General features: G+C 40.7%; 1 protein-coding gene across 1 annotated transcript in view; it reads right to left on the bottom strand.

Annotated features, from left to right (window-relative positions):
* The window catches only part of LOC141271656 (uncharacterized), a 188,877-nt gene that overhangs the window by 165,053 nt on the left and 6,283 nt on the right, over positions 1–17,541 (bottom strand). The window contains exons 3-4 of the mRNA XM_073681698.1: positions 15,554–15,589; positions 10,830–10,856 (exon numbers count right to left, since the gene is read on the bottom strand). Of these exons, the coding sequence (XP_073537799.1) occupies positions 10,830–10,856; positions 15,554–15,589 (63 nt within the window). The remainder of the gene's footprint in view (positions 1–10,829; positions 10,857–15,553; positions 15,590–17,541) is intronic.

Below are 17,541 nucleotides of genomic sequence, written 5' to 3'. Positions count from 1 at the left end.
TACCTGGCTGGACACAAATATAGGGCGAAGCCCCACGTCAATTTTTTTTAAAATAAGTCCTTTATTTTAACACTAAATGACATTTGAGGAGTTAATAAAGATGCAGTCCCTAAATTATTATTTATTTTTTAATTAATTTTTCCCAAAACTTTTGACGTGGGCTTCGCCATATTTTTGTATGCCAGCCAGGTACAGCATCCAGCTTCTATGAACGCGCCATTTTCCGGGGTGGCTGCGGACTGCAATTTTCAGCGGGGGGAGGGGGGGGGGCAGAAAGCTTGGGCCTCCCTGCGCTGCAGATTCCATCCCCCAGCTGCCTAGTTGTACCTGGCTGGACACAAAAATAGGGAGAAGCTTCACGTATTTTTTTTTTTTAATTATTTCATGAAATTCATGAAATAATTAAGAAAAAAAGGGCTTCCCTATATTGTTGTGTCCAACCAGGTACAAATAGGCAGCTGGTGGTTGGGGGCAGCCCGTTCCTGCCTGCTGTACCTGGCTGGACACAAATATAGTGCGAAGCCCCACGTCAATTTTTTTTAAATCATTTCAGGAAATTCATGAAATAATTTAAAAAAATTGATGTGGGGCTTCGCCCTATATTTGTGTCCAGTCAGGTACAGCAGGCAGGAACGGGCTGCCCCCAACCACCAGCAGCCTATTTGTACCTAGCCGGACACAACAATATAGGGAAGCCCTTTTTTTCTGAATTATTCCATGAATTTCATGAATTTAAAAAAAAAAAAACGTGGAGCTTCGCCCTATTTTTGTGTCCAGCCAGGTACAACTAGGCAGCTGGGGGCTGGAATCTGCAGCGCAGGGAGGCCCAAGCTTTCTGGGCCCCACCCGCTGCAAATTGCAGTCCGCAGCCGCCCCGGAAAATGGCGCGTTCATAGAAGCGCCATCTTCTGGCGCTGTACCCAACTCATCCAGGGCCCTGATGCGGTGGCTCACTGGGTAATAAAGGGGTTAAGGCCAGCTTGGCATTATCAGCTGGCCCTAAGCCCGAAATTCATGGGGTCACGCCAATATTAGACATGACCACCATGAATTTCTAGTAAAGTATTTAAAAAAAACACAAACACCCAGAAAAAAGTCCTTTAATTGAAATAAACACACAATTCTTTATTGTTCTAAATTAAACCATACTTACCATCACGCCCATTCCAGCTGAAGCCAACGATCTCCTGCAATAAAAGAAAAATAATAAAGCAACCTCATCCTTACCTTTCCATGGCTCCCACGACGGCTCCAGCTCTGCTACATCGAGATGACAGGCTGGACCGCAGCAGAACGCTGCCATCCAGCCTGTCATCCCGCAGACACTGAGAAGCGCAGGCATACTTCCACTCCTCAGTGTCTGGCTGTGACGGCATCCAGATGAGCCGACAATGAACTCGGCTCACCTCATGTACGTCACTGACAGCGTGGGAGAATTCTCCTGCACTCAGCGCTTCAGCGTGAGAATTTTCCCACGCTGTCAGTGACGTGCATGAGGTGAGGTCATGTCCCATGAACTCGGCGCACCTCATGCACGTCACTGACAGCGTGGGAGAATTCTCACGCTGAAGCGCTGAGTGCAGGAGAATTTTCCCACGCTGTCAGTGACGTGCATGAGGTGAGCTGAGTTCATTGGACATGACCTCGGCTCATCTGGATGACGTCACAGAAAGACACTGAGGAGCGCAAGCATGCCTGCGCTTCTCAGTGTCCGCGGGATGACAGGCTGGATGGCAGCGTTCTGCTGCGGTCCAGCCTGTCATCTCGATGTAGCAGAGCTGAAGCTGTCCTGGGAACCATGGAAAGGTAAGGATGAGGTTGCTTTATTATTTTACTTTTATTGCAGGAGATCGTTGGCTTCAGCTGGAATGGGTGTGGCGGTAAGTATGGTTTAATTTAGAACAATAAAGAATTGTGTCTTTATTTCAATTAAAGGACTTTTTTCTGGGTGTTTGTGTTTTTTTTAAATACTTTACTAGAAATTCATGGCGGTCATGTCTAATATTGGCGTGACCCCATGAATTTCGGGCTTAGGGCCAGCTGATAATGCCAAGCTGGCCTTAACCCCTTTATTACCCAGTGAGCCACCGCACCAGGGCCCTGGATGAGTTGGGTACAGCGCCAGAAGATGGCGCTTCTATGAACGCGCCATTTTCCGGGGCGGCTGCGGACTGCAATTTGCAGCGGGTGGGACCCAGAAAGCTTGGGTCTCCCTGCGCTGCAGATTCCAGCCCCCAGCTGCCTAGTTGTACCTGGCTGGACACAAAAATAGGGCGAAGCGCCACACATTTTTTTTTTTAATTATTTCATGAAATTCATGGAATAATTAAGAAAAAAAGGGCTTCCCTATATTGTTGTGTCCGGCTAGGTACAAATAGGCAGCTGGTGGTTGGGGGCAGCCCGTTCCTGCCTGCTGTACCTGGCTGGACACAATTATAGGGAGAAGCCCCACATAATTTTTTTTTAATTATTTCATGAATTTCCTGAAATAATTAAAAAAAAATTGACGTGGGGCTTCACACTATATTTGTGTCCAGCCAGGTACAGCAGGCAGGAACGGGCTGCCCCCAACCACCAGCTGCCTATTTGTACCTAGCCGGACACAACAATATAGGGAAGCCCTTTTTTTCTTAATTATTCCATGAATTTCATGAAATAATTAAAAAAAAAAAAACGTGGAGCTTCTCCCTATTTTTGTGTCCAGCCAGGTACAACTAGGCAGCTGGGGGATGGAATCTGCAGCGCAGGGAGGCCCAAGCTTTTTGCCCTCCCCCCCCCCCCCGCTGAAAATTGCAGTCCGCGGCCGCCCCGGAAAATGGCGCGTTCATAGAAGCTGGATGCTGTACCTGGCTGGCATACAAAAATATGGCGAAGCCCACGTCAAAAGTTTTGGGAAAAATTTATTAAAAAATAAATAATAATTTAGGGACTGCATCTTTATTAAGTCCTCAAATGTCATTTAGTGTTAAAATAAAGGATTTATTTAAAAAAAAAATGGCGTGGGATCCCCCATAATTTTAGTCTCTAGCGGAGGTTAAGCAGACGGCTGGGGCAGATGTTTGAAGCCTGGGAAGGGGGTAAAACCCACGGAGCTTCCCAGGCTACTAATATCAGCCCCCAGCTGAATACCTAGCCTTTACTAGCTATTAAAATGGGGGACCCCCCAAAAAAAAATGACGTGGGGTCCCCTCTATTTTAATAGCTAGCAAAGGCTAGGCAGACAGCTGGGGGCTGATATTAATAGCTCAGGAAGGGTGCCATGAATATTGGCCCCCTCCCAGGCTAGAAACACCAGCCGTCAGCCGCCCCAGAAATGGCGCATCCATAGGATGCGCCAATTCTGGCACTTAGCCTCGCTCTTCCACGCTGCCCTGGTGCGGTGGCAGGGGGTAATAGTGGTGGGGTTCATGTCAGCGCCAGCTGCCATGAAGCCCAGGTTAGTAATGATGGCCGTCTATATGACACCCCCATTACTAACCTACAAAGTGTTAAAAAGAAAAAACACACTACACCCAGAAAAAAATAATTTATTTGAAATAAAACACCATTTTATTTAATTCTTAGTTTACTAAAAAAATAATAGTTACCTGTCCACGTTCCTGCGCTGATCTCCCATGCACAGCTGTCACATCTGGAGATGGTGACAGCTGTGCATGGCTGCTGTAAGCTCACGCTGCCGGGAACACGTCCGCTCCCGGCAGCGGGAGCCACTGACTGAGGTCACCGGAGTGCATTCAGGCAGCGCAGCTCCGGAGACCTCCTTTACGGCAGTGCTGTACCGTGGGAATTTCTCACGATACAGCAGTGCCGTAAAGGAGCTAACCGGAGCAGCGCTGCTTGAACTCCGGTGAACCCTTACGGCCCCGTCATTCTAGCGGCGGCAGCGGTTCAGAGCGGTCACATTCTATGTGGCTGCTCTGAACTGGAGATCATCGTGGGACACTCGTGGACTACTACGGAGGGGTAAGGATAAGGTTGTGGTTTATTATTTTATATTTTATTACAGGAGATCGATGGCTTCGGGGAATTAGGTGTCTTGGTGAGTATAGGTGTCGTTTTTTATTTTTTACTTTATTTTAGGTGGCGATCGGCGGGGACAGGTAATGTATGAACTAATTTCTTTTAGGTAACCACTGGCCACCAATGACATGTATCTAACATTTATTGGGGACACAGTAGGGCAATTTAAATAGCAGGATCAGGCTGATGGGAACTACTGCTCCCATCGAGCTGATCCTGCTGGCAGGAGTGGACGGGGGACAGACATAGGCCGATGGGAGTAGTAGTGTCACATCGGCCTATGTCTGCCCGCACACACACCCGCACACACACCCGCACACACACACCCCGCACACACACACACCCGCACACACACCCCGCACACATCGCACACACACACACCCCGCACACACTAATCATGACGGGTCCGGGAGGTGAGGCTGACCTGTGCGGCCGTGGGAAAGTTCATGTGAGTTCATGCAGTCAAGCATGAACTCACATGAACCCTCTGAGGGCACCGCGGCTACTTCAAATGAACAGCTGATCGGCATCACCTGATACCTCAGCTGTTCATTTGAAATAACCGGCGGGAAAGCGCAGCACAGAACGGGAAAGCCGGCGGTGAAGTCTTTTCACTGCCGGCTTCCCCGCCCGGGTCCTTCGCTCCTTGGTGCTGCGCTCCCCGCCCGGTCCTAATTTACGATCGGGATGGGAGGTGGCGAGGGGAGCGGAGGATCGGGGTGGGAGGCTGCGGGGAAGCAGTATGGGGCTGCGTGATTGTTTAAAAGCCGGCGGCTTTTTACCGCGCGCCGGCTTTTAAACAATCAGGAGAATTCTCCCACGCTGGGATGGCATTCTGATGACAGGCTGGATCGCAGCTGAGCGCTGCCATCCAGCTTGTCATCCTTCAGAGACACTGCAGAGCGCAGGCATTATGGGAACTTCCGATTCCGGTATTCGATATTATAAAAGTATCGGAATTAAGTATCGGAATTCCGATACAGTGAATATCGGCCGATACCCGATATTTCAGTATCGGAATGCTCAACACTATTGAGGACACAAAGAAGTGGGCATCATTGAAGACCATAGGCTCAGTGGCCTGTTTAATGCAGCATATTAAAGACACATCATGCTTACATCCTTTTAAAATCAGAAGATATCCAGCAGTGTCATCAGCTCAGAACTGGCAGCTTGGATACAGCTACACCGATCTACTGTTCAGAGAATTGGTCTTCAAGAAAGAATTTAGTCCAAAACTTTCCACTTGAAAACATAGCCAAGTGACTCAACTATGCATGAAAGTATAAAAACATGGGATCAGAGAACTGACAGCAGGTGCCCTAGACTGATGAGTCAAAATTTGATATATCTGGCTGCAACAGAAGGCAATTTGCCATCAAAGGGCTGGAGGACGATACAACAAATGTGTTTGTAGGTAACAATGAAGCATGGTGGAGGATTTCTATAAGTTCGGGGCTGCATTTCAACCGATGGATTTGGGGATTTGGTCAAGATTATTGGTGTCCTCAATGCTGAGAAATACAGGCAGATACTTATTTGCCATACAATACCATCAGTGAGACATCTCCAAATTCATTCTGCAGAAGCACATCAATCCCAAACATAAAACTAATGTCATTAAGAACTGTCTTCAATGTAAAGAACAATAAGTCCTGTGATGATATGGCCCCCACAGAGCCCTGATCTCTACATCATCGAATCTGTGTAGGAGACAGAAGGATTTTTACAAACCTACAACTACAGAAGATCTGTGGTTACTTCTCCAAGATGTTTGGAAAAATCTCCCCTCTAAGTTCTTTCAAAAACTGTGTGCAAGTAAAGTGTACAGAGAAAAAAAAAGAAAAATTGATACTGATTTAAAGGTAAAGGGGGTCAAATCAAATATTTATTTAATTCAAAGTGCTGCATATATTGAGAACTTTTTACTTTGTGCTGTATGCTTTTAAGTAGAATACCCCTTTAAGGTTCCCTTAATGCTGTTTTTTTTTCCAGCATGTTGCATGAAAAGAACACAGAGCTGGATAATACATTTAAAAAGCTTCCCTTGGCTGGTGTTCACAGTTCGGGACCTGGTCCTTTGTCTGCCCTTATTCACACAGAGGTCAACTTTGACACATGGTAAGGTTTTTAATATTAGACAGAGTAGGACTATCCCAAACGGGCTCACCTTGTCGTGGTGGGATGGCTTATATACTATTTTTGATCAAAAACAGTGTTACTAAGAACCCTATTTTATTTAAATGCAGTTTTGCTTTTTATTTATTTACAGCAGAGTTTATGTTCATTTTGATTCTTGTAGGTTTTTATGAAAAGAACACATGTAAAGACTTTAGGATTTCTTAAATATAGCATTCTTTTTTTTTTTTTTGTGCTGCTGAATTGCTATTGTATTTGCAAGGAGTTTGTATTCTCTCTACCTATTTGTGCAGGGTACCTTCTGGTACTCCAGTTACCTCCAAAAACATACTGATTAGCTAATTATCTTGGAAATAAACACAAGAGCTAATCTCATAGATAGAGATATTAGATTGTGAGCCCACTGTTGACAAAGGCAGATATAAGTGATAAGAATCTCCATACAGCCCCGCAGGATATCTTTGAGCAACAGTAGATATGCAAAGTAAAAAATAAGTAATATTTTACAACTTTGTACAATTTCATAAATCTTCGATTTGAGTTATGGAGGAGATAAGAAGAGATTACAATTGTTTGCAAAATTGAGGCATGTACGTAGGTCCCTTGATACTATCAGAAGTCACTTGAAAGAGTTGTTGACCAATCACTGTTACACTAGATCTGAGATTCACATGACTCGAGTCCATCGGCCAGGTCAGTAATCTGTGACTGCAGGACTGGATATCTGCGAACCTCCTTATCTCTCGACATTTCCGACACTTCTTTTGATTAACTGTACAATAATGGTGTTGCACCAGCCCAGCTAATCAAAAGAAGAATCAGGAATGCTAGGAGGTAAGGATATGCAGGCCTCTCATCCAGCAGTCTCAGATTACTGACCTCTCCGATAGACAGGAGTACTGTGAATCCATTCTCCGATCCTTACTGAGCACTATTTATTTTTTTGATTGGGTATCTTATTAGTTGTCTAAGTTTGTAATCGATTCCTAAATAAATGTTGTGTTAAAATACAGTATGCCAAACACTTTTTCACCGCTCTTGTTGGATTTTGTATAGACTTTGGATAGTTCTGTTGAAAAGCAAGAGAATCTTGTGAAAATTTACTACACTTGATCTGTCTTCAGCACCATATATCTGAATCTAAATAAATTTACAGCTTAGAAATTAGCACTACAGTATGTTATTCAATTTGTCATAACTTGGTTGTTCCCAATCTTCTGCTTGAACGACACAAGATATACACACGTGGTCAAAATTGTTGGTACCCCTCATTTAATGAAAGAAAAACCCACAATGGTCACAGAAATAATTTGAATCTGACAAAATCCTATTGAGCATCTTTGGAAAGAGCTGAAACATGCCATCTGGAAAAGGCAACCTTCAAACACGAGACAACTGGAGCAGTTTGCTCATGAGGCGTGTGCCAAAATACCAGTCGAGAGGTGCAGAAGTCTCATTCACAGTTACAGGAATCGTTTGATTGCAGTGATTGCCTCAAAAAGTTGTTCAACAAAATATTAAGTTAAGAGTACCATTATTTCTGTCCAGGCCTATTTCATGAGTTTAATTTTTTTTAAATTCTGTGGAAGCAGGGTTGAAAAGCAATGACTGACTTTCATTTGTTCATTTTCACAGATTTTTAATTTATTATTACTTTTGTCAGATTCAAGTTATTTCTGTGACCATTGTGGGTTTTTCTTTCATTAAATAAGGGGTACCAACAATTTTGACCACGTGTGTAGCTAGTTCCTGCCTGCCCTAATCCCTCAAATAGATCAATCTATTTTAATGCAGTAACTATTGTTTCTGTTATATATAAAAAATCTACTTATAGGCCTAGTTGTTCTCCAAGTGAGGATGTGACTTAATACAGAGCCATATCTGGTTGTGGGAAAATGCAGCTGTAAAATGACTTTACGCCAAGACATTTCGTTGAAAACCAAAAAACATTTACATGTTTGTAGACTGTTTTCCATTCCCTAAATATGTCAACACGTGTTAGTATTCAGCAAGATTCACCAATGCCAGTAAAAAAGTGGCCTGGGATAGGTTGCTTTGTCCAAAATAGCTTTCCGTTCCAGAAAGTCAGAATGATTGAATTGGGTAAGATATCATATTCTAACTGGAGGGATAGCTGTATCATAATACTACGATGTTTCAATGTACTATAAAATCAGAACAGAAATGTGGTCATGAATGTGAAGTCATTAATTACACATTGTGAGTGGAGTTTTCTTGTGTTTTTTGGCAATGTTCAGATGTTTTTAAAATACATTAAGCATTTAATAAAAGACTAAGGGGTTTTTTTAGACAAAAACTTTTACAAAACACGGAAAAAGATGCCCAGTCATCTTCCAGGCATTTTTTCAGGATTCTCATTGGCTTTTATATAAAATATGGCATAGCTTAAAGGGAATCTGTCAGTAGAGTCAACCCTCCTAAGCCGTCTACATGGGCATGTAGGTCATAGAAAGCTGAATAAAATTATACCTATTAACCTGCAATCCAATGTTTTATTCCAAAGAAATCCACATTTTTCTTAACATGTAAATGAGCTGTTAAGATCTATGGGCCGGACATAGATCTCTTTGAGAATCTGCCTCCACTATTTAATTTAAATAAAAGGGGGAGTTACCAGTGTGATATGCAATGACTGACACTTTGCTCTCCTGATCTCACTGCAGTGTTGTGTGTGATTAAATCTAACACATTACAGCATTACAAACACCTCTGCAGTTGCAGTTGTCATCTCTTACTGCTGGCAGCTCTGCTGCAGAGATGTGCCTGATTATAACTAGCAGATTTGAAACTTGTCTTACAACAAACACATTTGCAGTTGTCTTCTCACACTGCTGTCAGCTCTGCTGTACTGCCCCACCCCCCACACTGGCTGCCTGTGAGATGGAAGCTGAAGCACCATAAGAGAAGAACAGCAACTGCAAATGTGTTTGTAATGAGGCAAAGATCACTTCTGCTGTACTTTGTTAGCTCTGCTGTTTTGTGTCAGTGATAATCACACACAGCTTTGCAGTGAGATCAAGAGAGCACACTGGCAGTCATTACATGTCTCATACTTGTAACACCTCCTTTCATTTAAAATAATCTGTGATGGCGGATCTTTAGGGAAATCTTTGTCCAGCCCATAGATCTTAAAAGGTGATTTACATATTGAAAAAAACATGCATGTCTCTGGAATAAGACACTGGATCGCAGATATCAAGGTATCATTTTATTCAACTTTCTATCAGCTACATACTCATGTAGATTGCTTAAGAGTATGGATCCTACTGACAGATTCCCTGCAATAGTGGAAAATGCCTGATGAATGGTCTGCTGACTTCTTTTAATCACATGGCATTTTGGAAACCTGAAGTCTTTAAAAGAAACTCAAAAGGCTGAACATAAGTAAGAAAGTGGTTTTATAATAGTAATGAATAGTCTCTCAAGTGTTTTCTAAGTACTTTTTCAGGCATTCTTCGATGTAGACCCACTCAAAAACACCTGAAAAAATAAACATTATGTGATCATGCCCTTATTCTTCCTAGAAAAGTGTGACTAAAGTGACACTTAGGCAATTACCCTAGTCAATGAGGGCATCCTCATAGAGTTAGTTAATGCCAGCACTAAATGGAGGGCCCAGGAACACAAGAAAGATAGCAACACCTATCTGTAAATGTATTCATACCTTATCATAAACAGATCTCATACTTTGCACTGACAAGGGGCAGTGCTCTGAAACACAGTGTCTGCAAATTGAGATTCTGGTTCTGGCTTTTATCCTAAGTCATGTGACAAGGCTTGTTAGAGAGCTGATATTGACTTATAGGATTGCTACTTCCTATAGGTGGCACTAGAGTTCTAGTCCTCTTCCTCTCTGAAGAGACAATTTGCATACTTTATCATGAGGAATGGCACAGCATAGAGTTTCAAATAAAGATACTTTTACAGGGATTACAAACAGAGCTGACATTTCCCCTTTCAATGATCTTTTGATGGGCGGTTCACATATAGCTGATTACATAAGTTTATGAATGTGTTTCGTTTTGAATTACGGTATGTTTAAGAGTAAATTGTATTTATTTTTGTTCCTTCTTTATTTATTCATATGTTTATTTTTTACTGTCAATTGTATTTTATCTTACTGATGTATTAGGTCTTACATGTCTATGGCTCATTGTTGTCAGCAGGTCGTACAATACTTGCTTGGGTTTTGTAGCTTAGCTGTGAGAAAGGTATACATTTAGACAGTTTTCACAAAGTGCTGAGCCGTCTTTATTGAGGTCCAGTAGAAAAGTGTCTCCAGTTTAAAAGAGCAGCCACACACACACATGGCCTTTGTGGTTAAGATTTCTGGTCAGTATAAAGTTTTCATCACTTCTGTGGGTGTTTACGAGGCTGTAATTTCCACACAGACGAAAGTTTGGCCATGTGGTCGCTAGCGCCAAGTTGGTGCATTGGTACCAAGCATTAAGTGTTGTAATTAATCCTAAATAGCTTTGTGCTTAGCATGGGAGTTATTACGTGCAGCAGAGTCTTTTATCTACAGACATGGAAGTAGAGAAGCAGAAACTCAAAAGAGTCATTTGGTTGTTTTTGCTTCACGTAAACAGTTTCCAGATGGCTAAACGTGTGGTTAGAGGGTATTTTGTGGAAAGGCGGAGCTGACTCACCTTCTCTCCATGATGACCCTTTAATCCCTGGATCATTTACATCAGACACAGCCCCATGTAGGATTGTAAAATTTAAGAGAAGTAGAAAGAAAAGATAGGTGAGCTTCATAGAGACAGAGCCAATGTTGGCATGCATCATGTACATTAAACTATCGCGTATTAGTACTCTTGTGTGGCACAAAGCCTTGCCAAGGACATACAACACAGAAATCTGTGATACAGATGTGACCCCCAAGTCACTGGACTTCTGGCATGACGTCTTGTGACCTATTCCTTGTATTCATTACATAAAAAACTGAAATGAAAAAGACTGGTCTGTTCTTTGTGAAAAAAACTGTTTATCAACTTAAACTAATTTAATGCAGGTGACTGGATTAGCTGTACTAAGAGCACTAATTAGCTCCAATTAACGACGACTTGACAGCCCTGCAGCTATCGCCAAATCTGCGTGAGCCTGACGTTATGCTGGCAATAACACAGTGACAAATTCTACAGAACAACACGATTTAATGGATTTGTACAGTTCCTTGCTTTTAGTCAACTAGTCTACTATCAAGGATGAAATAAAGTTTTTCAGAGAACCGTGGCTGTATACATTACATTTAGCACGCACATTTTTTGGCATTACCGAAAATACAGTTTTCAAAAACCTCATCGCTAATTTAAAATACACATTATACAAACAATTAATGAGGTATCCTAATCAACTTTAGGCCGGTTTCAGACATCGTTTTTTTTTTTTCTCATATGTGAAAATCCATGATTTTTTTTGCTTTTCTGGACCCAATTTTGATCTAAATGTCAGTTTTTACAATCCTTGTTGCATCTATTTTTCTTTCACAAAAAAAATTCTTAGCATCTTTTACCCACTAAAGTAAACTACGGACAGCACATGGATGATATCTGTGTGCTTTTTGGTTTTTTTCACCTGCATTTGTGAGTTTGATGCACCACACTGATCAAATTAAGACGTGCATCCATTTATTTATTTGCAGACAATTGGCCCCCAAAATAATGGGACATGTGAAAAGGCACATTGATTGCAATGGGTCCGTGATCTATCTTCAAAATAACAAGATAGGACAAAGAGCAAAAAGACTGATGTTTGAAACCAGACTAAAATGTATGAAACATTCATATTCTCACTTATCCAATTTAGACAATGACTAAACACTGGTATTGGTTATGTGGCATGAATTTCCCAAGTAATCAGTGTCAGTGTGATCAGTGAATGTAACCTATATCATTGCCAATGTGATCAGTGAATGTAACCTATATCATTGTCAATGTGATCAGTGAATGTAACCTATATCATTGTCAATGTGATCAGTGAATGTAACCTATATCATTGTCAATATGATCAGTGAATGTAACCTATATCATTGTCAATGTGATCAGTGAATGTAACCTATATCATTGTCAATGTGATCAGTGAATGTAACCTATATCATTGTCAATGTGATCAGGGAATGTAACCTATATCATTGTCAATGTGATCAGTAAATTTCACCTATATCATTGTCAATGTGATCAATGAATGTAACCTATATCATTGTCAATGTAATCACCATTTAGCATGCAAAATAATGCAACCATAACATGCGTACAGCAGAGCAGACACAATTGCATGCGTTGGAGTGCTACACATTATCTATTACTATCACAATTAATTTCATGCAAATTTTTACACAAAGCCTCACAATAAAGCAGAAATGTAAAATGTAAAAGTATTCAACTTTTACAGTTCAAGAACTGGATATTATAAAGTAGATGTGTATTAGACTTTAGATGATAAGCTGGACACAGATGTAACAATTTCTATTTCTACTATGAGTTTTCTCATCAGAAAAAAAAGTGTTAGAAATAAATAGATATCAAGCTTAAAGGGAATCTGTCACCCCCTGAGACTTATCTGACCTCTAATATGGGCATACAGGTGATAGAAATGTAAATCTATACCTACCTGTATGCCTCATATTAGAGGTCTTGTTGCTGTGAAATGTCTTTTTATTCCTACAAGTTTCTGATGTGTTCCAGTCCCGGGGACTGGAAGAAATCCCGCCTCCTGTAAGAATTACAATGCTTCCCCCCTCCCCTGCATGTCACTGTGCCTGGATTTGGCTGCTGCAACTGCACATCACAGGGCACTGTGACATACAGGGGAGGGGGGAAACATTATAATTACCACAGGAGGCAGGGATTTCTTTCAGGCCCCAGCTCCACAACATCAGAAACTAGACTGAATAAAAATACATTTTACAGCAACCAGACATCTAATATGAGGCATACAGGTAGGTGTAGATTTACATTTCTATCACATGTATGTGCATATTAGTAGGTCAGATAAGTGCCAGGTGGTGACAGATTCCCTTTAATCGGAACAACATAGAGCTGACCAGATCTCTACTCTATACCGCAGTGACTTGGGGCAAAAATTATTATACCGCTCTGTATGCAGACAGCTTAGTTATAATTGTCATCTTCTTTAAAGGGGTTTTCTAGCCAAACATTTCTTTTAAGGGTCAGAATAGCATAAAAATAGAGTAATACACATCTCACGAATACCCCTGTTTTTTTATTGGTTTCCTGTTCATGATGCTCATCAATACACAGGAAATGGCCATTCTGCCATTCAGTAGTTGAGTCAAATCGTTGGTGTGGTCAGCGATTGGCTAAGCAGTCATTCCCTGGTGTTCTTTATGCCATTCTGAACCATTAGTTTTTTTTAGTAATTATTGGCTAGGGAAACCCTTTAAGGGATCAGACATTTTATGATAGTTTATTTAGTAGACCTTTTAGGGGGTTATTATCTGCCTTCAGCAGGAGAACTATTTTATTAGTCAAAGTATTGTAAAGTATATGGTTCTTATCATAATGATAAGCAATATGTTTATTACCAGTTAGATGAAATTTGGATTATAAAAGCCCCATAAGGTTTGTATATGAGTCCATCCTATATAAATTATTATTATTATGCTTATATAGCGCCATCATATCTTGCAGTGCTTTACAGACATTATCATCGCTGTCCCCAATAGGGCTCACAATCTAAATTCCCTATCATTATGCCATTAAAGTGTTGTAGGAAACCAAAGAACTCAAAGGAAACATGCAAACACGGGGAGAACATACAAACTCCTTGCAGATATTGTCCCTGTTGGGATTTAAACCCAAATCCCCAGCGCTGCAAGGCTGCATTGCTAACCACTGAGCCACTGGGATCATCCATATAGTCAATATGTAGGTCTATTTAGTAAGTCTATCTATGCAGGTCTATTTGGGCAGCATGATGGCTCAGTGGTTAAGATTATATCTTGCAGCGCTGGGGCCCTGGGTTCAAATCCCACCAAGAAAATCATCTGCAAGGAGTTTATATGTTCTCCCTGTGTTTATAGGTTTCCTGCCACACTCTAAAGACATACTGATAGGGAATTTAAATTGTGAGCCCCAATGGGGGCAGCGATGATGATGTCTGTAAGGCACTGTGGAATTAATGGTGCTATATAAATAAATAAATTATTTATGAACTACCTCAATGCTGAAACTATTTAGAAACATGAAAATTGGCACATATTTCATCCGTGGCTAGGATATGCTTCATAAAATCCAATCATTATTCTTTTGTTTCTAATCGTTTTACTTCCAGAAGCTTAAAATATTGCTTGAAACTAATTTAGCTGTAAAATACAAAATGAACTAGGTTATCTGATAAAAAAAAAGTTATAATAAATCGGAAACTACTCTGCTATAAATATAAATTTAATGACTGGTTGGAAAAACTAACAATTTCTCCACATTAATTTTCTCATGTTCAGCAGGAAATCAATCTGCTTTCTTTAGCAGTGGGATCCGCAATCTCTGTCTATATCTCCAACTCTCTATAAAAGTTCATGACACCAGTAATAAGGAAAAGTCAACATGTATTCCCTCGTTCCCAAGCAAGAAAAAGGATTTTGATATGGGTCTCAATTTCCTGGTTGTGACTGCGGGATTCAGACCAGTAAATTAACCTTAATGCAGTTCAGCAGGTTGCCTTACTCAGGGACATATATTACATGCTGCTAAAGAAAACAGACAGTCCTAAACCAGCCGCTAACATGAGCGTTACATTTCCAATTACCAGTCATATAAAAATGTCAATGTTTTCTGTCGTTTTATTTCTAAGACTTATATGCATCGCTTAGGTTTTTATAGGGTTGCATTATTCAGGTGTAATTCCAGCAGCTACAACCAACAGTGAACAGCAGCTGTATCCACATGCATAAGAAAGGTAAGGAAGGGCTAGCAAGGAGGGCAAATGCCCTTGGCATCTCCTGTCTTCCAGATGTGGGTTGACTCTGATGGAACAGTAAAGCTTCAGTCCATTGGTAAGCTTTGAACAATGACTGTATATAGTATCATTATGGTTAAGTAGCCATTTACTTTGTTGTATGGCCCAAAGCAACAATCATTCATTCGAATTTTCTCAAAGGCAATAAAGGAAATAGGTAGAGCCACGATAATCCTTCAGCAGGACATTACTGCCGGCTCAGTATTGGCTGCTATCTCTACATTCCTTCCCTTAAAAGTAAACTACTGTAAACCTGTTAAAGGATGCTTCTTCATCATGCGCCACTTACTATATCACCCAAGGCCAATCGTTGCCAGCCCTTCCTTACATGTCTTCAATTTGTTTCCATGGCTAAAAAGCTTTCACACACAGAAAAGTGAAGAATTACACTCACCATGCGTCCTGGCATCCCAAGACCACCTTTATCTCCCTGATAATCAATGGAAATCACATGGAACTTTAACAAGGATTCTGAAGTATGTTAAGTACTTTACATACTATATGCAAACAGACATCAAATGGTCTTTCGGTGCAGCAAATAATCTTTGCATTTTAATTATTCATCACAAAATTTTAATTTCTTTCCCAAATGTTTTAATATTAGAATAATTTTTAAAATAATGGAAAATGGCATTAAATACAGGCTTGGATTGTATTCAGAATAGACATCGCTTAGACCTATTGTTTTTCTTTATGTTATGTCGAGTATACAGCCTGGGTATATGTTTGTGCGATTGACTCCAAAAGGAATAACGAAAAGGTGGAAGACAATGTTGGAGCACATCATTCCTAACTATACAGGTTTGGGTGGAACAAATTGATGATGTGACTGCATACTAGCCTGAGATGACAAGGCTAGAGAGCTCTTGAGACAACAAGGGTAGAGAGATCCCGAGATGACAAGGCAAGAGGGCTCCCGAAATTACAAGTCTAGAGCATCTCATATTGAATCTGGAAAGTGCCTGAATTTTTAGCATGCAGAAGTAAAGTGGCTACAATGCTACCTACTTTCACACCACACCAGATGGTCTGATCATGTTTGAGAAGTAGGTGCACCTTAAAGGGAACATGCCAGCCCCTTCTAAACCATGACCATACCTTTATATAAGCCGATACCTGGATTATAAGAAGGTCCTTCATGTACAATACACTTTTAATTTTGAAAAATTAAGTTAGAAATCTGGCTTGCAGTATGCAAATTAGACAGAATTAGTTATGCCTCAAATCTTAAAGTCAAGTTATTCTGTCACCATAAAAGGTATTGAGGAGCTGACAGAATCCCCTCAACTAAAAATGACTGGTGGTATCCCAATTTCTGTAAACAGTCCTGATAACATCCCTGTCTCTACAAGAGCTGCAATATGGGAATATGCCAGTTTTCAGCAACAGATGGTACAGACTCCATTTGGAAAAAGAAGCACACCAAAACAAAAACAGCAGGACCACCCTTTTATCTGTACTGCTAGAGCAATTTAGGGCTGTAGCGTAAATTACCAATGTTCTAAGGCTAGGGCTTAGGAATTTTGACTATAATGGAACATACATATATTGAAAATGAAACAATCTAATTAAATCTTCAAAAGAAGGAGATTTCAGTATATTGAAAAAACTTTCAAGCAATATATGAACTGGCCATATGGTTGAGATTACCAAACAACTTTATGGGGCACATTTGTAAAGTAGATTTTTGATGAAGATGAGTGTTAGAAATCAAGGAAAACAAACCATGAATTCTTCCATCTACTCATCCAGAAGGAGGAGGCTCAGGGAAAAGCTTATGTATATACAGAATAGGATAGATATCTGCTACGTTTGGTTTCATTTTTTTTAAATTGTCTGTCATAAATTCTGTTAGCCAACAATTAGATTCATCAGATCCAAAAATTACCTGAGTTGCTAATGATACATTTCCCAAACTCCAGTTCAAAACCTTAACCATAACATACAAAGCCATCCACAACTTGTCTCCTCCATACATCTGTAACCTAGTCTCCCGGTACTTACCTGCACGCAACCTCCGATCCTCACAAGATCTCCTTCTCTACTCCCCTTTCATCTCCTCTTTCCACAATCGCATCCAAGATTTATCCCGTGCATCCCCCCTACTCTGTAACTCTCTACCCCAACATATCAGACTCTCGCCTACCGTGGAAACCTTCAAGAAGAAGGAATGTATCCTAAATTGGTATTTAGAGCTGTACAGTGATCAGTGCCCAGCTATTTGTAGGCAATTAGTGTATACTTTTTGTGCTTTTCTACAATATCCTAACATTTTGCTCAAGGATAAAATATTTACACATGAAAGCTTTCATTTTACCCAACTAGTAAGTTGAAAGAAGACTCTGCAGTGATTCAAGAAGATTATATGTTCCACATTAAATT

This window comes from Phyllobates terribilis, unplaced genomic scaffold (genome assembly GCF_046119375.1).
Source record: "Phyllobates terribilis strain yellow unplaced genomic scaffold, ASM4611937v1 Scaffold_5__5_contigs__length_657084704, whole genome shotgun sequence".
Taxonomy (NCBI): Eukaryota; Metazoa; Chordata; class Amphibia; order Anura; family Dendrobatidae; genus Phyllobates; species Phyllobates terribilis.
Note: the sequence above shows the minus strand (reverse complement) of the source record. Positions and strands in the feature narration are given on the sequence as shown.